The sequence below is a fragment of the Bombina bombina genome, chromosome 4, assembly GCF_027579735.1.
Source record: "Bombina bombina isolate aBomBom1 chromosome 4, aBomBom1.pri, whole genome shotgun sequence".
Lineage (NCBI taxonomy): Eukaryota > Metazoa > Chordata > Amphibia > Anura > Bombinatoridae > Bombina > Bombina bombina.
Window position 1 is genome coordinate 444,532,322 of NC_069502.1, and position 24,097 is coordinate 444,556,418.

Consider the following 24,097-nt stretch of genomic DNA (forward strand, 5'->3'; position numbering starts at 1 on the left):
AATATTTTCATCTGTAAAATGGGACAGTTTGGAGAGGGATGGGACCAAGTGTAAGCAACAATATCTTATGTTATTAAGGCAATATTTACATGTCACAATACAGCTTATACATGTAATCTAAAGGTAGTTTTAAATCATTTTTAATACTTTTGTATACATAGTACCCTTAGAAAGATAGTACAGCTCTGTAATTTAGTTGTTTTAAATAATAATAGACTATTATTTGCCTTTTGAAACCAAACAATGAAACCAAAGACACATTCAGAGAAGAGTGTGGCTTGCAGACTCTGAAAAATAGTATTTTTTTTATCATTTAAAAAAAAAAAAAAATTAAAAAGTTTGGATTTCAGAATAAGTTTGGATTTTGGAATTCTGTATTTGGGGATTTGTACCTGCAGAAGTAAACTGGAAACTTTTTTTTTAAGATGGTACGCTCTATATGAATCACAAAAGAAAATGTTTGGGTTTCATATCCCTTTAAAAGAACAGATAACGGTCCAATCTCTAACAGGATTCTCCTCCATACATTTTTGTTTTGCAGGGGGTAGACGAATAAAGATTTAGTTCTTCAAACATACAAAATGAAAAGTGCCCTTATGGAATGTACACACTGACAATTTGACACAAATTTACTTAAAGGGCCATAATACCCAAATGTTTAAACACTTGAAAGTGATGCAGCATAGCTGTAAAAAGCTGTCTAGAAAATATCACCTGAACATCTCTATGTAAAAAAGAAAGATATTTTACCTCAAAAGTTCCTCAGTAGCCACCTCCCATTGTAAAGGATTTCTAAGCAGCATATTAGTATGTCTGTCCTAGGACAGCAGAAGGGATGAGCATTGTGCACTCTCATATTATTTCACCAATCAGGTAAAGGAAGCTTACTATGAAATCTCATGAGAGTTAAGTCAAATCTCATGAGATCACAGTAAAAGAGTTCATGACCTCAGCACTGCTGATGCTAATTGGCTGCTGTTCATTTCTTCATTTTTTTTAATTTTTTTACCTGCAGCTGGGAGCAGCTGAGTATAACTTTTTACACAGAACTTAACTCTGCTGAGCTGAGGAGATTGTGATGTAAAATATCTTCCTTTTTTACATAGAGATGCTCAGGTGATATTTTTTTACAGTTATACTGCATCAGTTTCAAGTGATTTAGCTTATGAGTATTATGTCCCTTTAAGTTCCACAATTATATTTTCAGCCTAGTATTTTGTATAATGTTTGCAAGTCCTCTATAAAAAAGCAGGTCTTAACCTGAACAGAAATATATGGATCAGTGAACTCTTGCAGAACATACTCTTTTGAGACCCTTTTGTGCTGGGTTATCTGCTTTATTTGTGCCTTTAGAATATCTGTCTTGTTGAGAATGGCTTGTATATAGCTTTAACCATCGCCAGCAGTTACAGCAGCGACAGGCTGTCCTCAGGCAGAGATTCTTAGCACACCCCTAAAGAGTTGATTATGTACAGGTGAGAGACACAGGAGATGAGCCCTTAAAAGGCTTTTGCAATCCATCACTGGCACTCTCAGCCACACTGTTTTTCTAGCGAAAGGCCACTGACTGATTAGAAAGTGCAGTTAATCTTTATCTTTGCTTCCCAAAAATATACATTCTGCTGAATTCCTAATTCACTGTCAATGACAAGTACATGAGAAAATGATGTAAGCTGTAAGGTATAGCTTGGTTAGAAGAATATATCTGATGACATGTAAATCAACCACAATAATAAAAGTTTCTATAACAGATGAGATGTTCAATGTAATTTAAATTATCTTTGCACTTTGTTATGCTGTACTTGTGTATTTACTGTCTTGGCAATTAACATGCTAATGAAGTTTTGCAGCTTAATTTTGAAATTATTACTTCCAGACCATTTGTATTTTAAAAGAGCTGCTTTCAAACACGCATGCGCACACACACACAGACCAATCAGACAGATACACACACATGCACAGACCACTCAGAGAGATACACACACTACACAGACACACACACATGCACAGACCACTCAGACGCACAGAACACTCAGACAGACACACACACCATACAGACACAAACAGACCACTCAGACACATACACTCAGACTCACACAAACTATACAGACAAACACATACAGACCACACAGACACACACATACGCACACACACAGACACGCACACCCACCCACACACACACACAGATCACTCAGACACACATTCACACAGACACACACATGCATGCAAACAACACAGACATGCTCACACAGACACATCACACAGACCACTTAGACGCATACACACACACATACGCACACACACAGAGACCACTCAGAAACACACACAGACACACACACACACGCAGATCACTCACACAGACTACACAGTCACATACACACATACAGACCACACAGACACACACATGCACACACATTGACAACACAGACACGCACACACAGACGGATGCACACACACACACAGACCACACAGATGCACACGTATATACAGGCAAGTTTTTCAACAGTGGCATATTTAGGTTTTGTGTTACCCCAGGCACACAAAAAATGTGTTACCTTATTACCACTGCCAATTTCATATCCTGTTAACTCACATATTCTATATATTTCTCACAACTTAGCAATTAGTTATAAATATATTTATGCAATACACACTTTGGGCACAAAGCTTAATCTATTTCTGTCAATTATATATACAGGGCACATTGATGATTTTGGCCTGATAACATGCACACAATTTGACACAAAGGGGTTTGAATGGCTATTAAAGGTAACCATCCTCACCTGTGATCTGTTTGCTTGTAATTCGTGTGTGTGTATAAAAGGTCAATGAGTTTCTGGACTCCTGACAGACCCTTGCATTTTTCATCCAGTGCTGCAATGACGATTCTGGATTCTGAGTCATGGGAAAAGCAAAAGAATTGTCAAAGGATCTGCGGGAAAAGGTAAGTTGAACTGTATAAAACAGGAAAGGAATATAAAAAGGTATCAAAGAAATTGAGAATGCAAATCAGCAGTGTTCAAACTCTAATCAAGAAGTGGAAAATGAGGGGTTCTGTTCAAAACAAACCACGGTCAGGTAGACAAACTAAAATTTCAGGCACAACTGCCAGGAAAATTGTTCGGGGTGCAAAGACAAACCCACAAAAAACTTCAGGTGAAATACAGGACTCTCTGAACACATGTGGTGTGGCTGTTTCAAGATGCACAATAAGGAGGCACTTGAAGAAAGATGGGCTGAATGGTCGAGTCGCCAGAAGAAAGCCATTACTACGCAAATGCCACAAAGTATCCCACTTACAATACGCCAAACAGCACAGAGACAAGCCTCAAACCTTCTGGCACAAAGTCATTTGGAGTTATGAGACCAAAATTGAGCTTTTTGATCACAACCATAAACACTATATTTGGAGAGGAGTCAACAAGGCCTATGATGAATGTACACAATTCCTACTGTGAAACACGGAGGTGGATTGCTGATGTTTTGGGGATGTGTGAGCTACAAAGGCTCAGGAAATTTGGTCAGAATTGATGGCAAGATGAATGCAGTATGTTATCAAACAGAACCCCTCATTTTCCACTTCTTGATTCGAGTTTTAACACTGCTGATTTGCATTCTCAATTCCTTGGATATCTTTTTATATCCCTTTCCTGTTTAATACAGTTCAACTACCTTTCTCCAACATAGGTGTGTCCGGTCCACGGCGTCATCCTTACTTGTGGGATATTCTCTTCCCCAACAGGAAATGGCAAAGAGCCCAGCAAAGCTGGTCACATGATCCCTCCTAGGCTCCGCCTTCCCCAGTCATTCTCTTTGCCGTTGTACAGGCAACATCTCCACGGAGATGGCTTAGAGTTTTTTGGTGTTTAAATGTAGTTTTTATTCTTCAATCAAGAGTTTGTTATTTTAAAATAGTGCTGGTATGTACTATTTACTCTGAAACAGGAAAGAGATGAAGATTTCTGTTTGTAAGAGGAAAATGATTTTAGCAACCGTTACTAAAATCGATGGCTGTTTCCACACAGGACTGTTGAGAGGAATTAACTTCAGTTGGGGGAAGCAGTGAGCAGACTTTTGCTGCTTGAGGTATGACACATTTCTAACAAGACTCGGTAATGCTGGAAGCTGTCATTTTCCCTATGGGAACCGGTAAGCCATTTTCTTTGTTTAAGTAAAAGAATAAAGGGCTTCATTAGGGCTTAAAAAACTGGTAGACATTTTTCTGGGCTAAAACGATTACTTTACTAAGTATATTTGGCAGATTATTACTTTTAATAGTTGTTAAATCTTGGGGATTGTTTTAATAAAAACGGCAGGCACTGTATTGGACACCTTTTTCACTGGGGGCCTTTTCTAGTCATAGACAGAGCCTCATTTTCGCGCCTCTAATGCGCAGTTGTTTTTGGAAAGCATGGCATGCAGATGCATGTGTGAGGAGCTAAGAACCACTGAAAAAGCTTATAGAAGGCATCATTTGGTATCGTATTCCCCTCTGGGCTTGGTTGGGTCTCAACAAAGCAGATACCTGGGACTGTATAGGGGTTAAATGTTAAAACGGCTCCGGTTCCGTTATTTTAAGGGTTAACGCTTTCAAATTTGGTGTGCAATACTTTTAAGGCTTTAAGTTACTGTGGTGAAATTTTGGTGAAATTTGAACAATTCCTTCATACTTTTTCACATATTCAGTAATAAAGTGTGTTCAGTTTAAAATTTAAAGGGACAGTAACGGTTTTATTGTAAAACGTTTTTTGTGCTTTGTTAACAAGTTTAAGCCTGTTTAACATGTCTGAACCATCAGATAACGATGTTCTATATGTATGAAAGCCAATGTGTCTCCCCTTTTAAATATATGTGATATATTTGTGTCATAATGTCCAAACAAAGTAGGGATAATAATGCCATAGATATGATATTGCCCAAGATGATTCCTCTAATGAGGGGAGTAAGCATGGTACTGCATCATCCCCTTCTGTGTCTACACCAGTTTTGCCCACACAAGAGGCCCCTAGTACATCTAGTGCGCCAATACTTATTACCATACAACAATTAATGGCTGTAATGGATAATTCTATTGCATGCATTTTTTTCCAAAATGCCTACTTATCAGAAAGCGTGATTGCTCTGTTTTAAACACTGAAGAGCAAGAGGACGCTGATGATATCTTTTCTGACATACCCTCACACCTATCTGAAGGGGCCAGGAGGGAGGTTTTGTCTGAGGGAGAAATTTCAGATTCAGGGAAAATTTCTCAACAAGCAGAACCTGATATTGTACCTTTTAAATTTCAACATCTCCACGCACTACTTAAGGAGGTATTATCTACTCTGGATGATTGTGACAATTTGGTCATTCCAGAGAAATTAGGTAAGATGGACAAGTTCCTAGAGGTTCCGGTGCCCCCCGATGTTTTTCCTATACCCAAGCGGGTGGCGGACATAGTAAATAAGGAGTGGGAAAGGCCCGGCATACCCTTTGTCCTCCCCCTATATTTAAGAAATTAGTTTCCTATAGTCGACCCCAGAAAGGACTTATAGCATACAGTCCCCAAGGTCGAGGGGGCGGTTTCTACTCTAAACAAACGCACTTCTATTCCTATAGAAGATAGTTGTGCTTTCAAGATCCTATGGATTAAAGGTTAGAGGGTTTGCTTAAAAAGATGTTTGTTCAGCAAGGTTACCTTCTACAACCAATTTCATGCATTGTTCCTGTCACTACAGCTGCGTGTTTCTGGTTCGAAGAACTAGAAAAGTCGCTTAATAAAGAATCTTCGTACGAGGAGGTTTTGGACAGAGTTCAAGCTCTTAAATTGGCTAACTCTTTTTTATTTTAGATGCCGCTTTGCAATTAGCTAGATTAGCGGCGAATAATTCAGGGTTTGCTATCGTGGCGCGCAGAGCGCTTTTGCTTAACATCCCTTTCAAGGGTAAAACACTGTTTGGCCCTGACTTGAAAGAGATTATTTCAGACATCACTGGGGGAAAGGGCCACGCCCTCCCACAGAATAGGTCTTTTAAGGCTAAAAATAGGCCAAATTTTCGTCCCTTTCGCAGAAACGGACCAGCCTCAAATTCTACACCCTCTAAGCAAGAGGGTAATACTTCTCAAACCAAGCCAGCCTGGAGGCCGATGCAAGGCTGGAACAAGGATAAGCAGGCCAAGTCACCTGCCACTGCTACCAAAACAGCATGAAGTGTTGGCCCCCGATCTGGGAAGGATCTGGTGGGAGGCAGACTTTCTCTCTTTGCTCAGGTTGGGGCAAGAGATGTTCAGGATCCTTGGGCGCTAGAAATAGTTTCTCAAGGTTATCTCCTGGAATTCAGGGAACTACTCCCAAGGGGAAGGTTCCACGGGTCTCAATTATCTTCGAACAGGCATTCTTACACTGTGTAGAAGACCTGTTAAGCATGGGAGTGATTCATCCTGTTCCATTAGGAGAACAAGGGATGGGTTTTTACTCCAACCTGTTCATAATTCCCAAATAAGAGGGAACATTCAGACCTATTTTAGATCTCAAGATTCTAAACAAGTTTCTAAGGGTTTCATCATTCAAAATGGAAACCATTCGAACGATCCTTTCTACCATCCAGGAAGGTCAATTCATGACCATGGTGGACTTAAAGGATGCGTACCTACGTATTCCTATCCACAAGGAACATTTTCGGTTCCTAAGGTTCGCCTTTCTGGACAAGCATTACCTGTGGCACTTCCATTCGGATTAGCCACTGCTCCAAGGATTTTCACAAGGGTACTAGGGTCCCTTCTAGCGGTGCTAAGACCAAGGGGCATTGCAGTAGTACCTTACTTGGACGACATCCTGATTCAGGTGTAGTCTCTGTCAAGCAAGGGCTCATACGGACATTGTCCTAGCCTTTCTCAGATCTCAAAGGTGGAAAGTGAACATAGAAAAAAGTTCTCTGTCCCCGTCAACAAGAGTTCCCTTCTTGGGAACAATAATAGTTTCCTTAGAAATGAAGGTTTTTCTGACAGAGGCCAGAAAATCAAAACTTCTAAGCTCTTGTCAGGTACTTCATTCTGTTCTTATTCCTTCCATAGCGCAGTCCATGGAAGTAATAGGGTTGATGGTTGCGGCAATGGACATAGTTCCTTTTGCACGAATTCATCTAAGACCATTGCACCTGGGCATGCTCAGACAGTGGAATGGGGATTATACAGTCTTGTCTCCGACGATACAAGTAGATCAAATAACCAGAGATTCACTCCGTTGGTGGCTGACCCTGGACAACCTGTCACAGGGAATGAGCTTCCGCAGACCAGAATAGGTCATTGTCACGACCGACGCCAGTCTGGTGGGCTGGGGCGCGGTCTGGGAACCCCTGAAAACTCAGGGTCTATGGTTTCGGGAAGACTCTCTTCTCCCGATAAACATAATGGAACTGAGAGTGATATTCAATGCTCTCAAGGCTTGGCCTAGACTAGCAAAGGCCAAATTCATAAGGTTTCAATCAGTCATCATGACGACTGTTACATATATCAACCATCAGGGGGTAACAAGGAGTTCCCTGGCGATGGAGGAGCATCCGGGGGAGTGGGTACTCCATCTGGAAATCTTTGCCCAAATAACTCAATTATGGGGCATTCCAGACTTGGTTCTGATGGCCTCTCGTCAGAACTTCATGGTCCCTTGTTACGGGTCCAAATCCAGGGATCCCAAGGCGACTCTATTGGATACAATAGTAGCACCTTGGATCTTCAACCTAGCTTATGTATTCCCACCGTTTCCTCTCATTCCCAGGCTGGTAGCCAGGATCAATCTGGAGAGGGCTTCGGTGACCTTGATAGTTCCTGTGTGGACACGCAGGACTTGGTATGCAGACCTGGTGAATGTGTCATCGGCTCCACCATGGAAGCTACCTTTGAGACAGGACCTTCTTATTCAGGGTCCATTTGAACATCCGAATCTGGTTTTCCTCCAACTGACTGCTTGGAGTTTGAACGCTTGATTTTATCAAAGCGTGGGTTTTCAGATTCTGTAGTAGATACTCTTATTCAGGCTAGAAAGCCTGTAACTAGAAAAATTTACCATAATATATGGAAAAAATATATCTGTTGGTGTGAATCTAAAGGATTCCCATGGAACAAGATAAAAATTCCTAAGATTCTTTCCTTTCTACAAGAAGGTTTGGAGAAAGGATTTTCTGCGAGTTCTCTGAAGGGACAGATCTCTGCTTTATCTGTTTTACTTCACAAAAGGCTGGCAGCTGTGCCAGACGTTTAAGCGTTTGTTCAGGCTCTGGTTAGAATCAAGCCTGTTTACAGACCTTTGACTCTTCCCTGGAGTCTTAATCTAGTTCTTTCAGTTCTTCAAGGGGTTCCGTTTGAACCCTTACATTCCATAGATATTAAGTTATTATCTTGGAAAGTTTTGTTTTAGGTTGCAATTTCTTCTGCTAGAAGAGTTTCAGAGTTATCTGCTCTGCAGTGTTCTCCGCCCTATCTGGTCCATGCAGATAAGGTGGTTTTTACGTACTGAGCCTGGTTTTCTTCCGAAGGTTGTTTCCAACAAAAATATTAACCAGGAGATAGTTGTACCTTCTTTGTGTCCGAATCCAGTTTCATAGAAGGAACGTTTGTTACACAATTTGGACGTTGTCCGTGCTCTAAAATTCTATTTAGATGCTACAAAGGATTTCAGACAAACATCTTCCTTGTTTGTTGTTTATTCTGGTAAAAGGAGAGGTCAAAAAAGCAACTTCTAGCTCTCTATCTTTTTGGCTTAAAAGCATCATCAGATTGGCTTATGGGACATCCGGACGGCAGCCTCCTGAAAGAATCACAGCTCATTCCACTAGGGCCGTGGCTTCCACATGGGCCTTTAAGAACGAGGCTTCTGTTGATCAGATATATAAGGCAGCGACTTGGTCTTCACTGCACACTTTTACCAAATTTTACAAATTTGATACTTTTGCTTCTTCTGAGGCTATTTTTGGGAGAAAGGTTTTGCAAACCGTGGTGCCTTCCATCTAGGTGACCTGATTTGCTCCCTCCCATCATCCGTGTCCTAAAGCTTTGGTATTGGTTCCCACAAGTAAGGATGACGCCGTGGACCGGACACACCTATGTTGGAGAAAACAGAATTTATGTTTACCTGATAAATTACTTTCTCCAACGGTGTGTCCGGTCCACGGCCCGCCCTGGTTTTTTAATCAGGTCTGATGATTTATTTTCTTTAACTACAGTCACCACGGTATCATATGATTTCTCCTATGCAAATATTCCTCCTTTACGTCGGTCGAATGACTGGGGAAGGCGGAGCCTAGGAGGGATCATGTGACCAGCTTTGCTGGGCTCTTTGCCATTTCCTGTTGGGGAAGAGAATATCCCACAAGTAAGGATGACGCCGTGGACCGGACACACCGTTGGAGAAAGTAATTTATCAGGTAAACATAAATTCTGTTTTTCCTGCAGATCCTTTGACAATTCCTTTGCTTTCCCCATGACTCAGTTGATTGATAAAAAATGGCTTCAGCCAAACACTAACCATGAGTGAAAGAAAAGTTTTTGTGTTATCATTCATATTCTCTGAAAAATGGCCAAGAAATCATAAATTCTACCAGAGTATGTAAACTTATGAGCACAACTGCATATATATATATATATATATATATATAACACACAGAGAAAACCCAGCACTCACTTACAAGCTCTCAGCTAAGATTTAAAAGCAAAAATGGAAAGGTTAGTCACCGCATGGTACCTGAGCTTGTCCCATTTGGCCAGATGCGTTGACTAACCTTTCCATTTTTGCTTTTAAATCTTAGCTGAGAGCTTGTAAGTGAGTGCTGGGTTTTCTCTGTGTGTTGTATTAATTTGTTTTGTAATTTTCCCTATGGTTCTTGCACCCAGACCTGTCTGGGGTTAACTGCTTGTGGCTCTGGGGACAGCACAGCTTCCTGTAAGTGCCAGTGGCACCCAGGGCTGAGCATGTTGCAGGGTCATAGGATGTGTACCCGGTCCGGTATGAGAGTGCAGTTCCCTTCCGTGTTTTGTATATGTCTAGGGTGATTACATATTCCTGTGCACCCTTTTTTTGTTTTCAGTTTGTTTGGATTTGAAAGCTTGCATTGTGTGGCTGTTTTAGGGTCTCAGGTATTGGAGAGGACCTTGACGTGGTACCTGAGCTTGTCCCATTTGGCCAGATGTGGTGACTAACCTTTCCATTTTTGCTTTTAAATCTTAGCTGAGAGCTTGTAAGTGAGTGATGGGTTTTCTCTGTGTGTTGTATTAATTTGTTTTGTAAATTTCCCTATGGTTCTTGCACCCAGACCTGTCTGGGGTTAACTGATTGTGGCTCTGGGGACAGCACAGCTTCCTGTGAGTGCCAGTGGCACCCAGGGCTGAGCATGTTGCAGGATCATAGGATGTGTACCCGGTCCGGTATGAGAGTGCAGTTCCCTTCCGTGTTTTGTATATATATATATATATATATATATATATATATATATATATATATATATATATATATATATATATATATATATATATATATATATATATATATATATATATGTGTGTGTGTCACTGGCTTTCAATACCTTTGATTATATTAAAATTGTTTAATGCCAGTCAAATCAACCTGTGTGTTGAATGGGTCAAAGAAGATCAGTAAAATTGTAAAATATTGTAAAATTGCCAACATAAAATCTCTACTGCACTACAGATAATAAAAATAAAACCGTTTAGTATAAAAGCTCAATCCAAACGAAATGCACCATCAGTCTTTTGGAAAAAGCCAGAGGTTGTACTGACCTCTGAATGCTCATTCCTCTGCATTAGCAGGGTACAGCCCTGTTATTGGCTGCAGACATGCGCACAGCTATCTGGAGCACATGCTGGTGGAGGCGTGTTGAGCTTTTTCCAGGTTAAAGGTGAATTTATATTTAAATATCTGTTATTTTCATTTTTAGTTTTGTACTATTGAATGAAATGGTTCTCTTTTCATCTAGTGCACAGCTTTCAAAACAGTATGTAGAAGTGGCAAATTATATCAGTCTTAAAAAAAGATTTAAAGATGAGCTTTAATTATATAATCATGAGGTTATTGCAAGCACTGCTGGTTCTAGAATATGCAAATCAAAGTTTTATTATCAGACTCCATGTGAAGTGTGGTATTATTAGTTATCGTAAGAGATATGCTCACTGTGGTTTACTGAGATCTCAGAAAACATTTTAGGAAACTTGGGCTATATTATGCGATTTTATATTTATTTGTGTTTGTATGTTTGTATGGCTGGGTGCTTAAAATTTCCACCATTAATGGAAGAACTCTCAGTGCCTGTTTTTGGATTAATATATTTATAAAATATTTATTAATTAAACACAAAATATAATGTGAGTTGGTAAAGGGGATGTGGTCACCTACAACAGCTGTTGATAAATTTGTTTAAAAGTTTGGAGCCATCAAGAATACTGAGATGCAAAGTAATTATTTTATACCGGGGAGGGTGCATACATAAGAATCAAAATATTAGAGCCCAATGTATGTTTTGGCCTATGGTCTTGTCATTTTTGTTTAGCCCAAATCCTTAATATAAGGCTTTACATATTCCAGGAGTCAGTGAGTTGCACATTCAATACATTTGCATATTGCTCAATTTTGGATTATTTTACATATATTTAAATACAAATTCCCTTGACTGACTCCTAAAATTTGCTTCTTATGCCTTCATCTACATTTCATTTTAATTTGCCAACCCCTGCTCTATACAGCAAAATTAGAAACCAAATCTGTATTAGAAACACAACAACTAGCCACTTCTCTTCCCATTTTATCTTCAGACATTTCCCCAGGATAGCCTTATGCCAGGTATCTTTAGTTTCTTTACTGTATTGATTCCACTATTTCAGCTTCAGACAAATAAACTTGCTGCCTCTAACACGTTCCTTTTATCTAATATTCATCTTTTCTTCTGAAAAGGAGATCATGTTACACACTGATCATTTGATGGACATGCATGCTAATATCAACATATTGTAGGGAACACCATAAATGGTGACCACAATATCATCAAAGCGCAGGTTTAAATTGCCACATGTAAGTTGGGTGGACATTACGGAAAGATATGAAATTATAGTAAAATGATACCGGTTAAGGTGTTTTCATATTCTTCCATCATGTTATAATTAATCTATTTCATTAGTCTACAATGCAGATTGTCATTTATACAAGAGTAACTCTTTTCTGTTTGCTTACAGACCAACGTTTCGTTATTTTACGTGGTACACATGCATACTGGGAATCCTGGGTTGTTTGGTCATGATGTTCCTAATCCAACCAATCTACGCCTCGGCTAGCATCGTATTCATGCTGATCTTACTCTTATGCCTTCACTATCTGTCACCCAGCAGTAGCTGGGGCTACATCAGTCAGGCCCTCATCTTCCATCAGGTGAGTCTGTACATATAGTAATAATTAAAAAAAACAAGCTTGTATTGACAGATAACAAATTGTAATAAGAAGCAAACAAATATACCTTGTTGATCATCAACATGTAAATTATCCAATAAATTCCATGTCACTCAAACAATTTTCTGTAAAATTGGCAGCTCATTAAAGTCACCTTAAAGTGAAAGTCAATCCTAGCGTTTTACAAATGGTAGGATTGACTGTTGAAACAAATAAAGGGGACTTTCATTCATAAAGTATAAGACACTTCATGTAGAAAGCTCCTTTATTTGTTTCAACCAATTGCCGTTCTTAGCTGCTACAGCAGCCCATGGTTACAAAAATTTTTTGCTAAGAGGTAACGTTTTCACCTCTTAGCCAATAGCCGTGCGGTAAATCCGACTTGTCACCCATGGGAGCCTGATTTGCCGCACTGCTATTGGCTAAGAGGTGAAAACGTCACCTCTTAGCAAAAAAAATTTAAGCCGTGGGCTGCTGTAGTAACTAAGAACAGCGATCGGTTGAAACAAATAAAGGAGCTTTCTACATGAAGTATCTTATAAGTCCCCTTTATTGGTTTCAATAGTCAACCCTAGCGTTTGTACAACATTCAATAGAGTTATCTACTATATAAAATGAATACATAGTTTTAACCAAATCCCTTTAAAAAAAATGCCATATCCCTTTAAAACAAAGTGAATACTTTTTTATATTAGTAATTCTTGAAAAAACATTGTTCTTCAAACAAGAAAATATTATATATATGATATGTTGATGCATATAATGCTTTAATAAATAATCAATGTTTATGGGTGAAATGGGGAGTTCATCCTATTCTGTGGTGTATAGTAGAAGCTAGGTGTTTTCTGAATGTTCTAATGGTCTAGAGAAGATAATGGGGATCCAAAGCCGATGAGGGATGCCAGTTGGCTTCCAAAAGTATAGGCTTTGATACTGTTATAGCAACCTAAATAATTGGTGCTACATTCTATGCCACAAGAGTATGGTAAGGAGGTAAATATCTTCTCTACATGTATAGAATTTTATCTATTTAACTCTTGATCACTGCAAATAATTTTTCCCTTTTTATGTCCCTTTAGTATGGGGTCTTAAATCTATGGTAGGTCATTTGAAAGTTTATTTTATTTATTTATTTATTTATTTATTTATTTATTTATTTCCAAATCATCCTCTTTTCTTTATCCATAAATCAGGCAAACATTTCCCCAATACAATAAATAGGTGTAACAGACTAATGATGTTTGTTGACTAATAATATGATGTCAAACACCTATTAAGATCATCATGACTCTTGTTGCCTAACGGTTATTTTATTTGACTTGTGTTTACTTTTATCTCTGAGTTGGACTGGATTGCTCCAACTTGCTCTTTTAATTATAAAACTAAAAAAATGCTTACACTAAGCAATGATCCATAATCTCCAATGGTCAATAGCCTACTAAGATATCCTCTGGGTCCTCGGTGCTTAGTGCTTTTCATAGAAATGTAAAATTTCCAGAAATGTTGAAGCTATGGAAGAAAACAAACAAACATTTGGGAACATGAAATACAGTGTATATAAAAGTATTGTGCTTGAATTAAAAGTACGGCTTATTCTGTAAATAACAAAATAAATGTACTTTTTAAAACTTTTGTTACAAGTGGAACTACAAGGTTCTAAAATGTTAAAAGACCAGTCAACACAGTAGATTTGCATAATCAACAAATGCAAGATAACAAGACAATGCAATAGCACTTAGTCTGAACTTTAAATGAGTAGTAGATTTTTTTTATGGCAATTTTAAGTTATGTCTTTTTCCACTCCCCCTGTACCATGTGACAGCCATCAACCATTCACAAATGCATACACACGTATTCTTGCACATGCTCAGTAGGAGTTGGTGACTCAAAAAGTTTAAATATAAAAAGACTGTGCACATTTTGTTAAAGGAAGTAAATTTGGAAAGTTGTTTAAAATGGCATGCTCTATCTGAATAATGAAAGTTTAATTTTGATTGAGTGTCCCTTTAAGAAAACCTGAACTTTATCTGTGATTTAGATAAAAGCTTGTTGCTTAAAGTGCTAGTAAATCTAAGCGTATAACAAATGCTAGGATTTACCATAAAAAAACCCCCATTAGTTTCTGTCATCACTTCCTTAAAAAAATGGTGCTTATCTCCCTATCTGTGCAGCAAGTATATCGCTAATTCATCTCCTCTGGCCGTCCACGGCATAGCGCTCTTCTCCAATGAGGTGACGTTTCAACCTCTAGCTGTGCTAGGATGTCAGTTAACACGCACGTCTATTGGTTTAGAGGTGGAAACGTCATCTCATTGAAGAAGAGTGCTGTGCCGTGGGCGGCCGGAGGTGCTGAGTTAGAAATATACTTGCCGCACAGATAGGGTGAGTTCAGTACCCTTTTTTTAGGAAGTGATGAAAGAAAATAATGTTTATTTCTCCTACATTGGTGTATCCGGTCCACAGCTTCATCCTTACTTGTGGGATATTCTCAATCCCTACAGGAAGTGGCAAAGAGAGCACACAGCAGAGCTGTCCATATAGCTCCCCTCAGGCTCCGCCCCCCAGTCATTCTCTTTGCCGCTCTAACTAGTAGCATCTCCACGGGGGTGGTAAAGAGTATATGGTGTTTAGTTGTAGTTTTTTATTCTTTTATCAAGAGTTTGTTATTTTAAAATAGTGCCGGCTTGTACTATTTACTCTGCAGCAGAAAGTGATGAAGATTTCTGCTGAGAGGAATATGATTTTAGCACCAGTAACTAAAATCCATTGCTGTTCCCACGCAGGACTGTTGAAACCAGAGAACTTCAGTTGGGGGGAACAGTTTGCAGGCTTAACTGCTTCAGGTATGATTAGTCATTTTTCTAACAAGACCTAGTAATGCTAGAAGACTGTCAGCAATCCCCTCTGGGATAGGTAAGCCATTTTTCTTAGACTCTGTATAAAATTATGGCTTATATTAAGGGCTCTATGCTGGTTGACACTATTGTGGGCTAAATCGATTGCTTTTTAGCATGTTTTCACTATAAATAAGGTGTTTTTTCAGACTTTAAAACACTTTTGGGGTTTTATTTTGCACCTGGCACTTATTTGGACACCTATTCTAGTCAGAAAGGCCCCTCCACTCTGGAATGAAGAGGGAGGAGGCCTCATTTTCAGGCCTCAATTGCACAGTTGTTTTGCTTAGGCAGTTCATGCAGCTTCACGTGGGGAGTCCAGAGGCATCAGAAAAGACTCCAGAGAGGCTTATTTCCTACTAAAATAATCCCTAGGGAAGGTAAAGGCCACAGTGGAAGCTGTGGCATAGTACTGTAGTGTTTTTAACAGGTTAATTGCTGTTATTAGCTCCGGTTTGGGCCTTAAGGGGTTAATTTGTCTGGAAATTTGTGTGCAATCATTTCAAAGCATTAAGACACTGTGGTGAAAATTTCATTAAAATCGGATGTTTATTTGATGGTTTTTTGATGTTTTAGTAATAAAGTGTGCACTTTTATTATTTAAAGACACAGTAACGTTTTTGTCAAAAATAATTTTTATTGCATTGAAGATCTGTTTAAGTCTGTCAAACATGTCTGACCCTTCAGATAACCTATGTTCTGTATGTTCAAAGGCCAAGGTGGTTCCCCCATTAAATTTATGTGTGAAGTGTGCCATAGCTCCCAACAGCTTAAGGACCGTACAATCACGCTTAAAGATATAGCCCAAGATGATTCTTTAGCTGAAGGTAGTGAGGATAGCTCACTATCCTCTCCTTCTGTGTCAACACCAGCTATGCCCGCGCAAGCGATGCCCATTACATCTAGCGTGCCAATTGCTATTACTATGCAACAGTTAGCAGCAGTAATGGATAATTCTCTCGCAGCATTTTTATCCAAACTGCCAGCTTTTCCTAGGAAGCGTGATTGCTCAGTTTTAAATACAGAAAATGAGCAAGCAGACGCAGAGGATAATTTATCTGTAGTGCCCTCACATCAATCTGACTTGGCGGTGAGGGAGGGCCTGTCTGAGGGAGAAATTTCTGACACAGGAAAAGTTTCTCAGCAGGCAGAGCCTGATACCATAGCATTTAAATTTAAGCTTGAACACCTCCGCGCTCTACTTAAGGAGGTCCTAGCTACTCTTGATGATTGTGACCCTTTGGTGGTCCCAGAAAAATTGTGTAAAATGGATAAATTCTTAGAGGTCCCAGTACACACTGATGCGTTTCCGATACCTAAGAGGGTGGTGGATATAGTGAATAAGGAGTGGGAGAAGCCAGGTGTACCTTTTGTTCCCCCTCCTATATTTAAGAAAATGTTCCCCATTGTTGACCCCAGAAGGGACGCGTGGCAGACGGTCCCTAAGGTAGAGGGGGCAGTTTCAACGCTAGCTAAGCGCACAACTATACCAATAGAAGACAGTTGCGCTTTCAAAGATGCGCTTTCAAAGATCCTATGGATAAAAAATTAGAAGGTTTACTTAAGAAAATTTATGTTCAACAAGGTTTTCTTCTTCAACCAATTTTTTGCATTATTCCTGTAACCGCTGCAGCTGCTTTTTGGTTTGAGGAATTAGAAAACTCGCTCCAGAAGGAGACTTCTTATGATGAAGTCATGGATAGAATTCACACCCTGAAGTTGGCTAATTCTTTCATTACAGATGCCGCTTTTCAGTTAGCTAAATTAGCGGCGAAAAATTCTGGTTTCGCAATAGTGGCACGTAGGGCGCTTTGGCTAAAATCGTGGTCGGCGGATGTGTCGTCCAAAACAAAATTGCTTAATATTCCTTTCAAGGGTAAGACCCTATTCGGGCCAGAGTTGAAAGAAATTATTTCAGATATCACTGGGGGAAAGGGCCATGCCCTTCCACAGGATAGACCTTTCAAAGCTAAAAATAAGTCTAATTTTCGTTCCTTTCGCAATTTCAGGAACAGACCTGCTTCTACCTCTACAGTCACTAGGCAAGAGGGTAACGCACCCCAGCCCAAACCAGCATGGAAACCATTGCAAGGCTGGAACAAGGGTAAACAGGCCAAAAAGCCTGCTGCTGCTACCAAGACAGCATGAAGGGGTAGCCCCCGATCCGGGACCGGATCTAGTAGGGGGCAGACTTTCTCTCTTTGCTCAGGCCTGGGCAAGAGATGTTCCGGACCCCTCTGCACTAGAAATTGTCTCTCAGGGGTATCTTCTAGAATTCATGGACCTTCCTCCAAGGGGAAGGTTCCACATGTCTCGCTTATCTTTAGACCAGATAAAGAGACAGGCATTCTTACATTGCGTAGAAGACCTTTTAAAAATGGGAGTGATAAACTGGGATTTTACTCAAACCTGTTTGTAGTTCCCAACAAGGAAGGAACTTTCAGGCCAATTCTGGATTTAAAGATCCTAAACAAATTCCTCAGAGTTCCATCATTCAAAATGGAAACCATTCGGACAATTTTACCAATGATCCAGGAGGGTCAATATATGACTACAGTGGACTTAAAGGATGCGTACCTGCATATTCCTATCCACAAAGATCACCATCAGTTTCTGAGGTTCGCCTTTCTGGACAAGCATTACCAGTTCGTGGCTCTTCCCTTCGGATTGGCCACTGCTCCCAGAATTTTCACAAAGGTGCTAGGGTCCCTTCTAGCGGTGCTAAGGCCAAGGGGCATTGCAGTAGCACCTTACCTAGACGACATTTTAATACAGGCGTCGTCCTTTCACAAAGCAAGGGCTCATACGGACATTGTTCTAGCCTTTCTAAGGTCTCACGGGTGGAAGGTGAACATAGAAAAAAGTTCTCTGTCCCTGTTCACAAGGGTTCCCTTCCTGGGAACAATAATAGACTCGGTAGAAATGAAAATCTTTCTGACAGAGGTCAGGAAATTAAAACTTTTGAACACTTGTCGAGTTCTTCAATCCATTCCTCAACCCTCCATAGCTCAGTGCATGGAGGTAATAGGACTAATGGTTGCGGCAATGGACGTGGTTCCTTTTACTCTAATTCATTTAAGACCATTGCAACTGTGCATGCTTAAACAATGGAATTGGGTTTATGCAGATTTGTCTCCCCAGATTCAGATGGACCAGCACACCAGAGACTCACTCCTCTGGTGGTTGTCTCAGGATCACCTGTCTCAAGGAATGAGTTTCTGAAGACCGGAGTAGATCATTGTCATGACCGACGCCAGCCTCTTAGGCTGGGGCGGGGTCTGGAAGTCCCTGAAGGCTCAGGGTCTATGGTCTCGGGAAGAATCTCTTCTCCCGATAAACATTTTGGAATTGAGAGCGATATTCAATGCGCTCCAGGCATGGCCTCAACTAGCGGAGGCCAAATTCATCAGATTTCAGTCGGACAAGATCATCAAATGGGCAGAGGATCACTCCTGCCATCTATCAGCAATTCACATCCCAGGAGTGGACAACTGGGAAGCGGATTATCTGAGTCGTCAGACTTTCCATCCAGGGGAGTGGGAACTCCACCCGGAGGTTTTTGCTCAGCTGACCCAGCTATGGGGCATTCCAGATCTGGATCTGATGGCGTCACGTCAGAACTCCAAAGTTACACGTTACGGGTCCAGGTCCAGGGATCCCAAGGCGACATTGGTAGATGCCTTAGTAGCGCCTTGGTCGTTCAATCTAGCTTATGTCTTTCCACCGTTTCCCCTTCTCCCCCGGCTAGTAGCCAGGATCAAACAGGAGAAGGCTTCGGTAATTCTGATAGCTCCGCGTGGCCACGCAGGACTTGGTATGCAGACCTGGTGAATATGTCATCGGTTCCACCATGGAAGCTGCCTTTGAGGCAGGACCTTCTAATTCAAGGTCCATTCGAACATCCAAACCTAGTTTCTCTGCAACTGACTGCTTGGAGATTGAACGCTTGATTCTAGCTAAGCGTGGGTTTTTGGAATCAGTTATAGATACTCTGATCCAGGCTAGAAAGCCTGTCACCAGGAAAATTTACCATAAGACATGGCGGAAATATCTTTGCTGGTGCGAATCCAAGGGTTACTCATGGAGTAAGATTAGGATTCCAAGGATACTATCTTTTCTCCAGGAAGGATTGGAGAAAGGTCTGTCAGCTAGTTCTTTAAAGGGACAGATATCTGCTCTGTCTGTTTTGTTACACAAGCGTCTGGCAGCCATGCCAGATATCCAGGCGTTTGTACAGGCTTTAGTCAGAATCAAGCCTGTCTACAGACCTGTGGCTCCTCCATGGAGTATAAATTTAGTTCTTTCAGTTCTTCAAGGGGTTTCCGTTTGAACCTCTACATTCCATAGATATTAAGTTACTATCTTGGAAAGTTTTGTTTTTAGTAGCTATTTCTTCTGCTAGAAGAGTTTCTGAATTGTCTGCTTTGCAGTGTAATTCACCCTATCTGGTGTTTCATACAGATAAGGTCGTTTTACGTACCAAACCAGGTTTTCTTCCAAAAGTGGTTTCCAATAAGAATATCAACCAGGAAATAGTTGTTCCTTCTCTGTGTCCTAATCCAGTTTCTAACAAGGAACGTCTGTTACACAATCTTGATGTGGCTGAAAAGCATCATCCGGTTGGCTTATGAGACTGCTGGAAGGCAGCCTCCTGAACGAATTACAGCTCACTGTACTAGAGCTGTGGCTTCCACATGGGCTTTCAAGAATGAGGCTTCTGTTGAACAGATTTGTAAGGCAGCGACTTGGTCTTCACTGCATACGTTTGCCAAATTTACAAATTCAATACTTTTGCTTCTTCGGAGGCTATTTTTGGGAGAAAGGTTTTGCAAGCAGTGGTGCCTTCCGTTTAGGTTACCTGACTTGTTCCCTCCCTTCATCTGTGTCCTAAAGCTTTGGTATTGGTTCCCACAAGTAAGGATGAAGCCGTGGACCGGATACACCAATGTAGGAGAAAACAGAATTTATGTTTACCTGATAAATTTCTTTCTCCTACGGTGCATCCGGTCCACGGCCCGCCCTGGCATTTTGGTCAGGTTTAAATTTATTTTTTGTAAACTACAGTCACCACTGCACCCTATGGTTCTCCTTTTTCTCCTAACCGTCGGTCGAATGACTGGGGGGGCGGAGCCTGAGGGGAGCTATATGGACAGCTCTGCTGTGTGCTCTCTTTGCTACTTCCTGTAGGGATTGAGAATATCCCACAAGTAAGGATGAAGCCGTGGACCGGATACACCGTAGGAGAAAGAAATTTATCAGGTAAACATAAATTCTGTTTTTATAGTGATGGTAAATCCTAGCGTTTTTTATACGCTTGGATTTACCATCACTTTAAATATGGACATCAGAATGTTACATTTATTACTGCAGTAGTGATTAAGTGTTTAAAAATGTGTAATTAGAGAATTAATTAAAATATCAAATTGTTTATTACACATAACTCAAATTTATATAATTGATTATGTGAAATGTTTTGCATTAAAAATATGAAACAGTCATTATCAATATAGAATCAATTAGAAATCAGGTTTTACTTGATAATTATCAGCATATTTATGTTATGCCAACATATTTAATTTTATCTTAGTACATTTGAGACCTGGCCAAACAGACCAAACTGGCTAAAAATAATAATAATCAGTTTAGTTGGTATATATGGCAAAAAGTTAATTTATTTACATTAGAGAATACATAAGGCATTTTTAACATGTTTTTTAAATAGAGAGTGTAGAAGTTTGAAAACTAAAAGAGCTAATTGGGTAATTAAAATGGATTTTTATTCCATGGTTTAGGCATAAACACATTTCTTTTAAAGATATGTTACACAGAGAGGTTATTTGTTAACATTGTCCCATGCGTCTATGGAGTCTGTTTCTCTATGTGATGTTACAAAAATGAAAAGTGCAAAATATAATTGATAAGTGTCTGAATAGTGCAGGGGAAGAAGACCCCTTTTGCTGAATTTAGCTTTACAAGTCCCCCCTCTAGTTTTTGTGTGATTTTTAAATTATTACCTATTATACATCATGTGGAAACTCCACAATATTCTAATTATCTTACATTTTTAAAAATTGATTCATACCACAAAAACACCCCATTTACTTAACATGGAGGGCAGAGTAACACCAATATCCCACTCAATACACACACAACAACACTTTTTCTGGCAAAATTTCAAAGGATTGTGGGAGTTTTTAAATTAATCAATTTTGACCTGCTGAAATGTTTTTATTTTTCCATTTCCAAAGTTTTTGTGCATAATTGTGTTAATATGCTAGATCTTTGTTGCAATTGTTTTTCAATGGTCAAATACCACCCACCATTTTCCCTATTTGGAGGAAAGAAAAATCTGCATTGCTTCTTGCTCTTTATCTTATCATCTTTACTGAAGCAAATTAGGGACAGAGATATGGCCAGGTCTGGCTTGTGAGGTCTACCATGTGCACTTTCAGTTCTAAGATCTGGAAAACCCACAATTTTCAGACTTAAATTAAATTACAGCAAAAGGGGGTCACGATTTATAATGAATGTTTTACTATGCATAATTAAACATTTTATATTAGAATCTCACAATATTTACTGCCCATGTAAGGTCTAGTTATGCACAGACAAGCACCTAATGTTAGCTTCAGAATTAATAGCTTTAACATAATCTTTTTTTCATGCAGAAAACATTTCAATATGTTGAAATAACAATCTTTTATATGTTTTGTTTAAAAAGTTATAATGAAACTTCAAACCACACTTTTAATTTATACAACTTGTACATAAACATACCTCCCAACTGTCCCAATTTTCGCGGGACAGTCCCGATTTTAGGGGTCTGTCCCGCTGTCCCGGGTTGCTAGCCAACTGTCCCGCATTGCCCCATGCATTTAAGAAAAAAAATTAAATTCTATTGCGCCCATACTCAGAAGCAGCTGGCTTTTCTCTCCCAGGGTTATATACCTGTTAGATTCCTTGTGGAAAAGGAATGGTGTGTGGGTTAAGCAGGAGTAGCAAGGCTGTATACCCTCTGACCTCAGGTAATGGTGATAATACTAGCATGCCTTCAGTTTTATATGATGAGCAGTGCAACACCAGGGTAAGAAACAGTGGCAACCTCAGACTGCCAGCTAGATATGTGCATGGCGAAAAATTTTGGTTCGGTTCGGATCGATTCGGAATTTTTCGAATTTCGGTTCGGATCGATTAGAATTCAGAAAATTTTTAATCGGTTCGGATTCGTTTCGGATTCATTCGGATTCGAAGAAATTCGTCTGTATTCGGTTCGGTTCGGAAATTGGGAATTTCGGTAAGTGTTAGGTGGGATTAGACTAGTATTATTACTGTATATTAGGTGTAACCCATAGCAGAGTGATATAACCTAATATACTGTACAATACTAGTGTAATCCATGGCCATCCGAATTTACCGAATAAATCCAAACTAATTCGGATTTATTTGGTAAATTCGGCAGTATTTTAATTCGGAAATTCGGTTCGATCTGAATCTCCGAATTTGCAGAATTTTCTGAATTTCTGAATCGATCCGAAACGAATTGCACATATCTACTGCCAGCTAATGTGCTTGCCAACCCCAGGACCTCATACTGTGAAATGAGTTACAGATACCCATATATGATGTAGTGTGTGTCTATCTGTATCTATAAGTGTGTATGTGTGTGTATCTGCATGTGTATGCTGTGTAGTGTGTGAGTGTGTAAGTGTAGGCTATGTAGTGTGTATGTATAAGTGTAGGCTTTGTAGTGTATGTGTCTGCATGTATAAATGTAAGCTATGACGTGTGTGTATCTGCATGTATAAGTGAATGCTGTGTAGTGTGTGTGTATCTGTATGTATAAGTGTGTGTGTATCTGCATGTTTAAGTGTAAGCTGTGTAGTGTGTGTGTGTATCTGTATGTATAAGTGTAGGCTATGTAGTGTGTGTGTCTGCATGTATAAATGTAATCTATGAAGTGTATGTATCTGCATGTATAAGTGTATACTATGTAGTGTGTGTGTATCTGCATGTATAAGTGTTAGCTATGTTGTGTGTGTGTATCTGCATGTATAAGTGTGTGCTATTAGTGTGTGTATCTGTATGTATAAGTGTATGCTATGTAGTGTGTGTGTATCTGCCTGTATAAGTGTATGCTATGTAGTGTGTGTGTGTGTGTATCTGCATGTATAGGTGTAAGCTATGTAGTGTGTGTGTGTATCTGTATGTATAAGTGTGTATCTGCATGTATAAGTGTATGCTATGTAGTGAGTGTGTGTGTATCTGCATGTATAAGTGTTTGCTGTGTAGTGTGTGTGTGTGTGTATCTGTATGTATAAGTGTGTGTGTATCTACATGTATAAGTGTGTGTGTGTGTGTGTATCTGCATGTATAAGTGTATGTTGTGTAGTGTGTGTATCTGTATGTATAAGTGTGTGTGTATCTGCATGTATAAGTGTATGCTTTGTAGTGTGCGTGTGTATCTGTATGTATAAGTGTGTGTGTGTGTATCTGCATGTATAAGTGTAAGCTATGTAGTGTGTGTGTATCTGCATATGTAAGTGTATGCTATGTAGTGTGTATGTATGTGCATGTATAAGTGTAAGCTATGTAGTGTGTGTGTATCTGCCTGTATAAGTGTATGCTATGTAGTATGTATGTATGTGCATGTATAAGTGTAAGCTATGTAGTGTGTGTGTATCTGCCTGTGTAAGTGTATGCTATGTAGTGTGTTACTGTGCATTTTTGCTAACTTTAAAGGCCAGAATCTAGAATATTAATGGGGAATGCAGAGAGCAGT

The 24,097-nt window shown here is 39.6% G+C and overlaps 1 protein-coding gene across 1 annotated transcript in view; it reads left to right on the top strand.

The window, feature by feature from the left end:
- Positions 1 to 24,097, top strand: part of LOC128656406 (solute carrier family 12 member 9) — a 455,098-nt gene that overhangs the window by 381,283 nt on the left and 49,718 nt on the right. Inside the window, exon 10 of the mRNA XM_053710294.1 lies at positions 12,214 to 12,406. Within this exon, the coding sequence (XP_053566269.1) occupies positions 12,214 to 12,406 (193 nt within the window). The remainder of the gene's footprint in view (positions 1 to 12,213; positions 12,407 to 24,097) is intronic.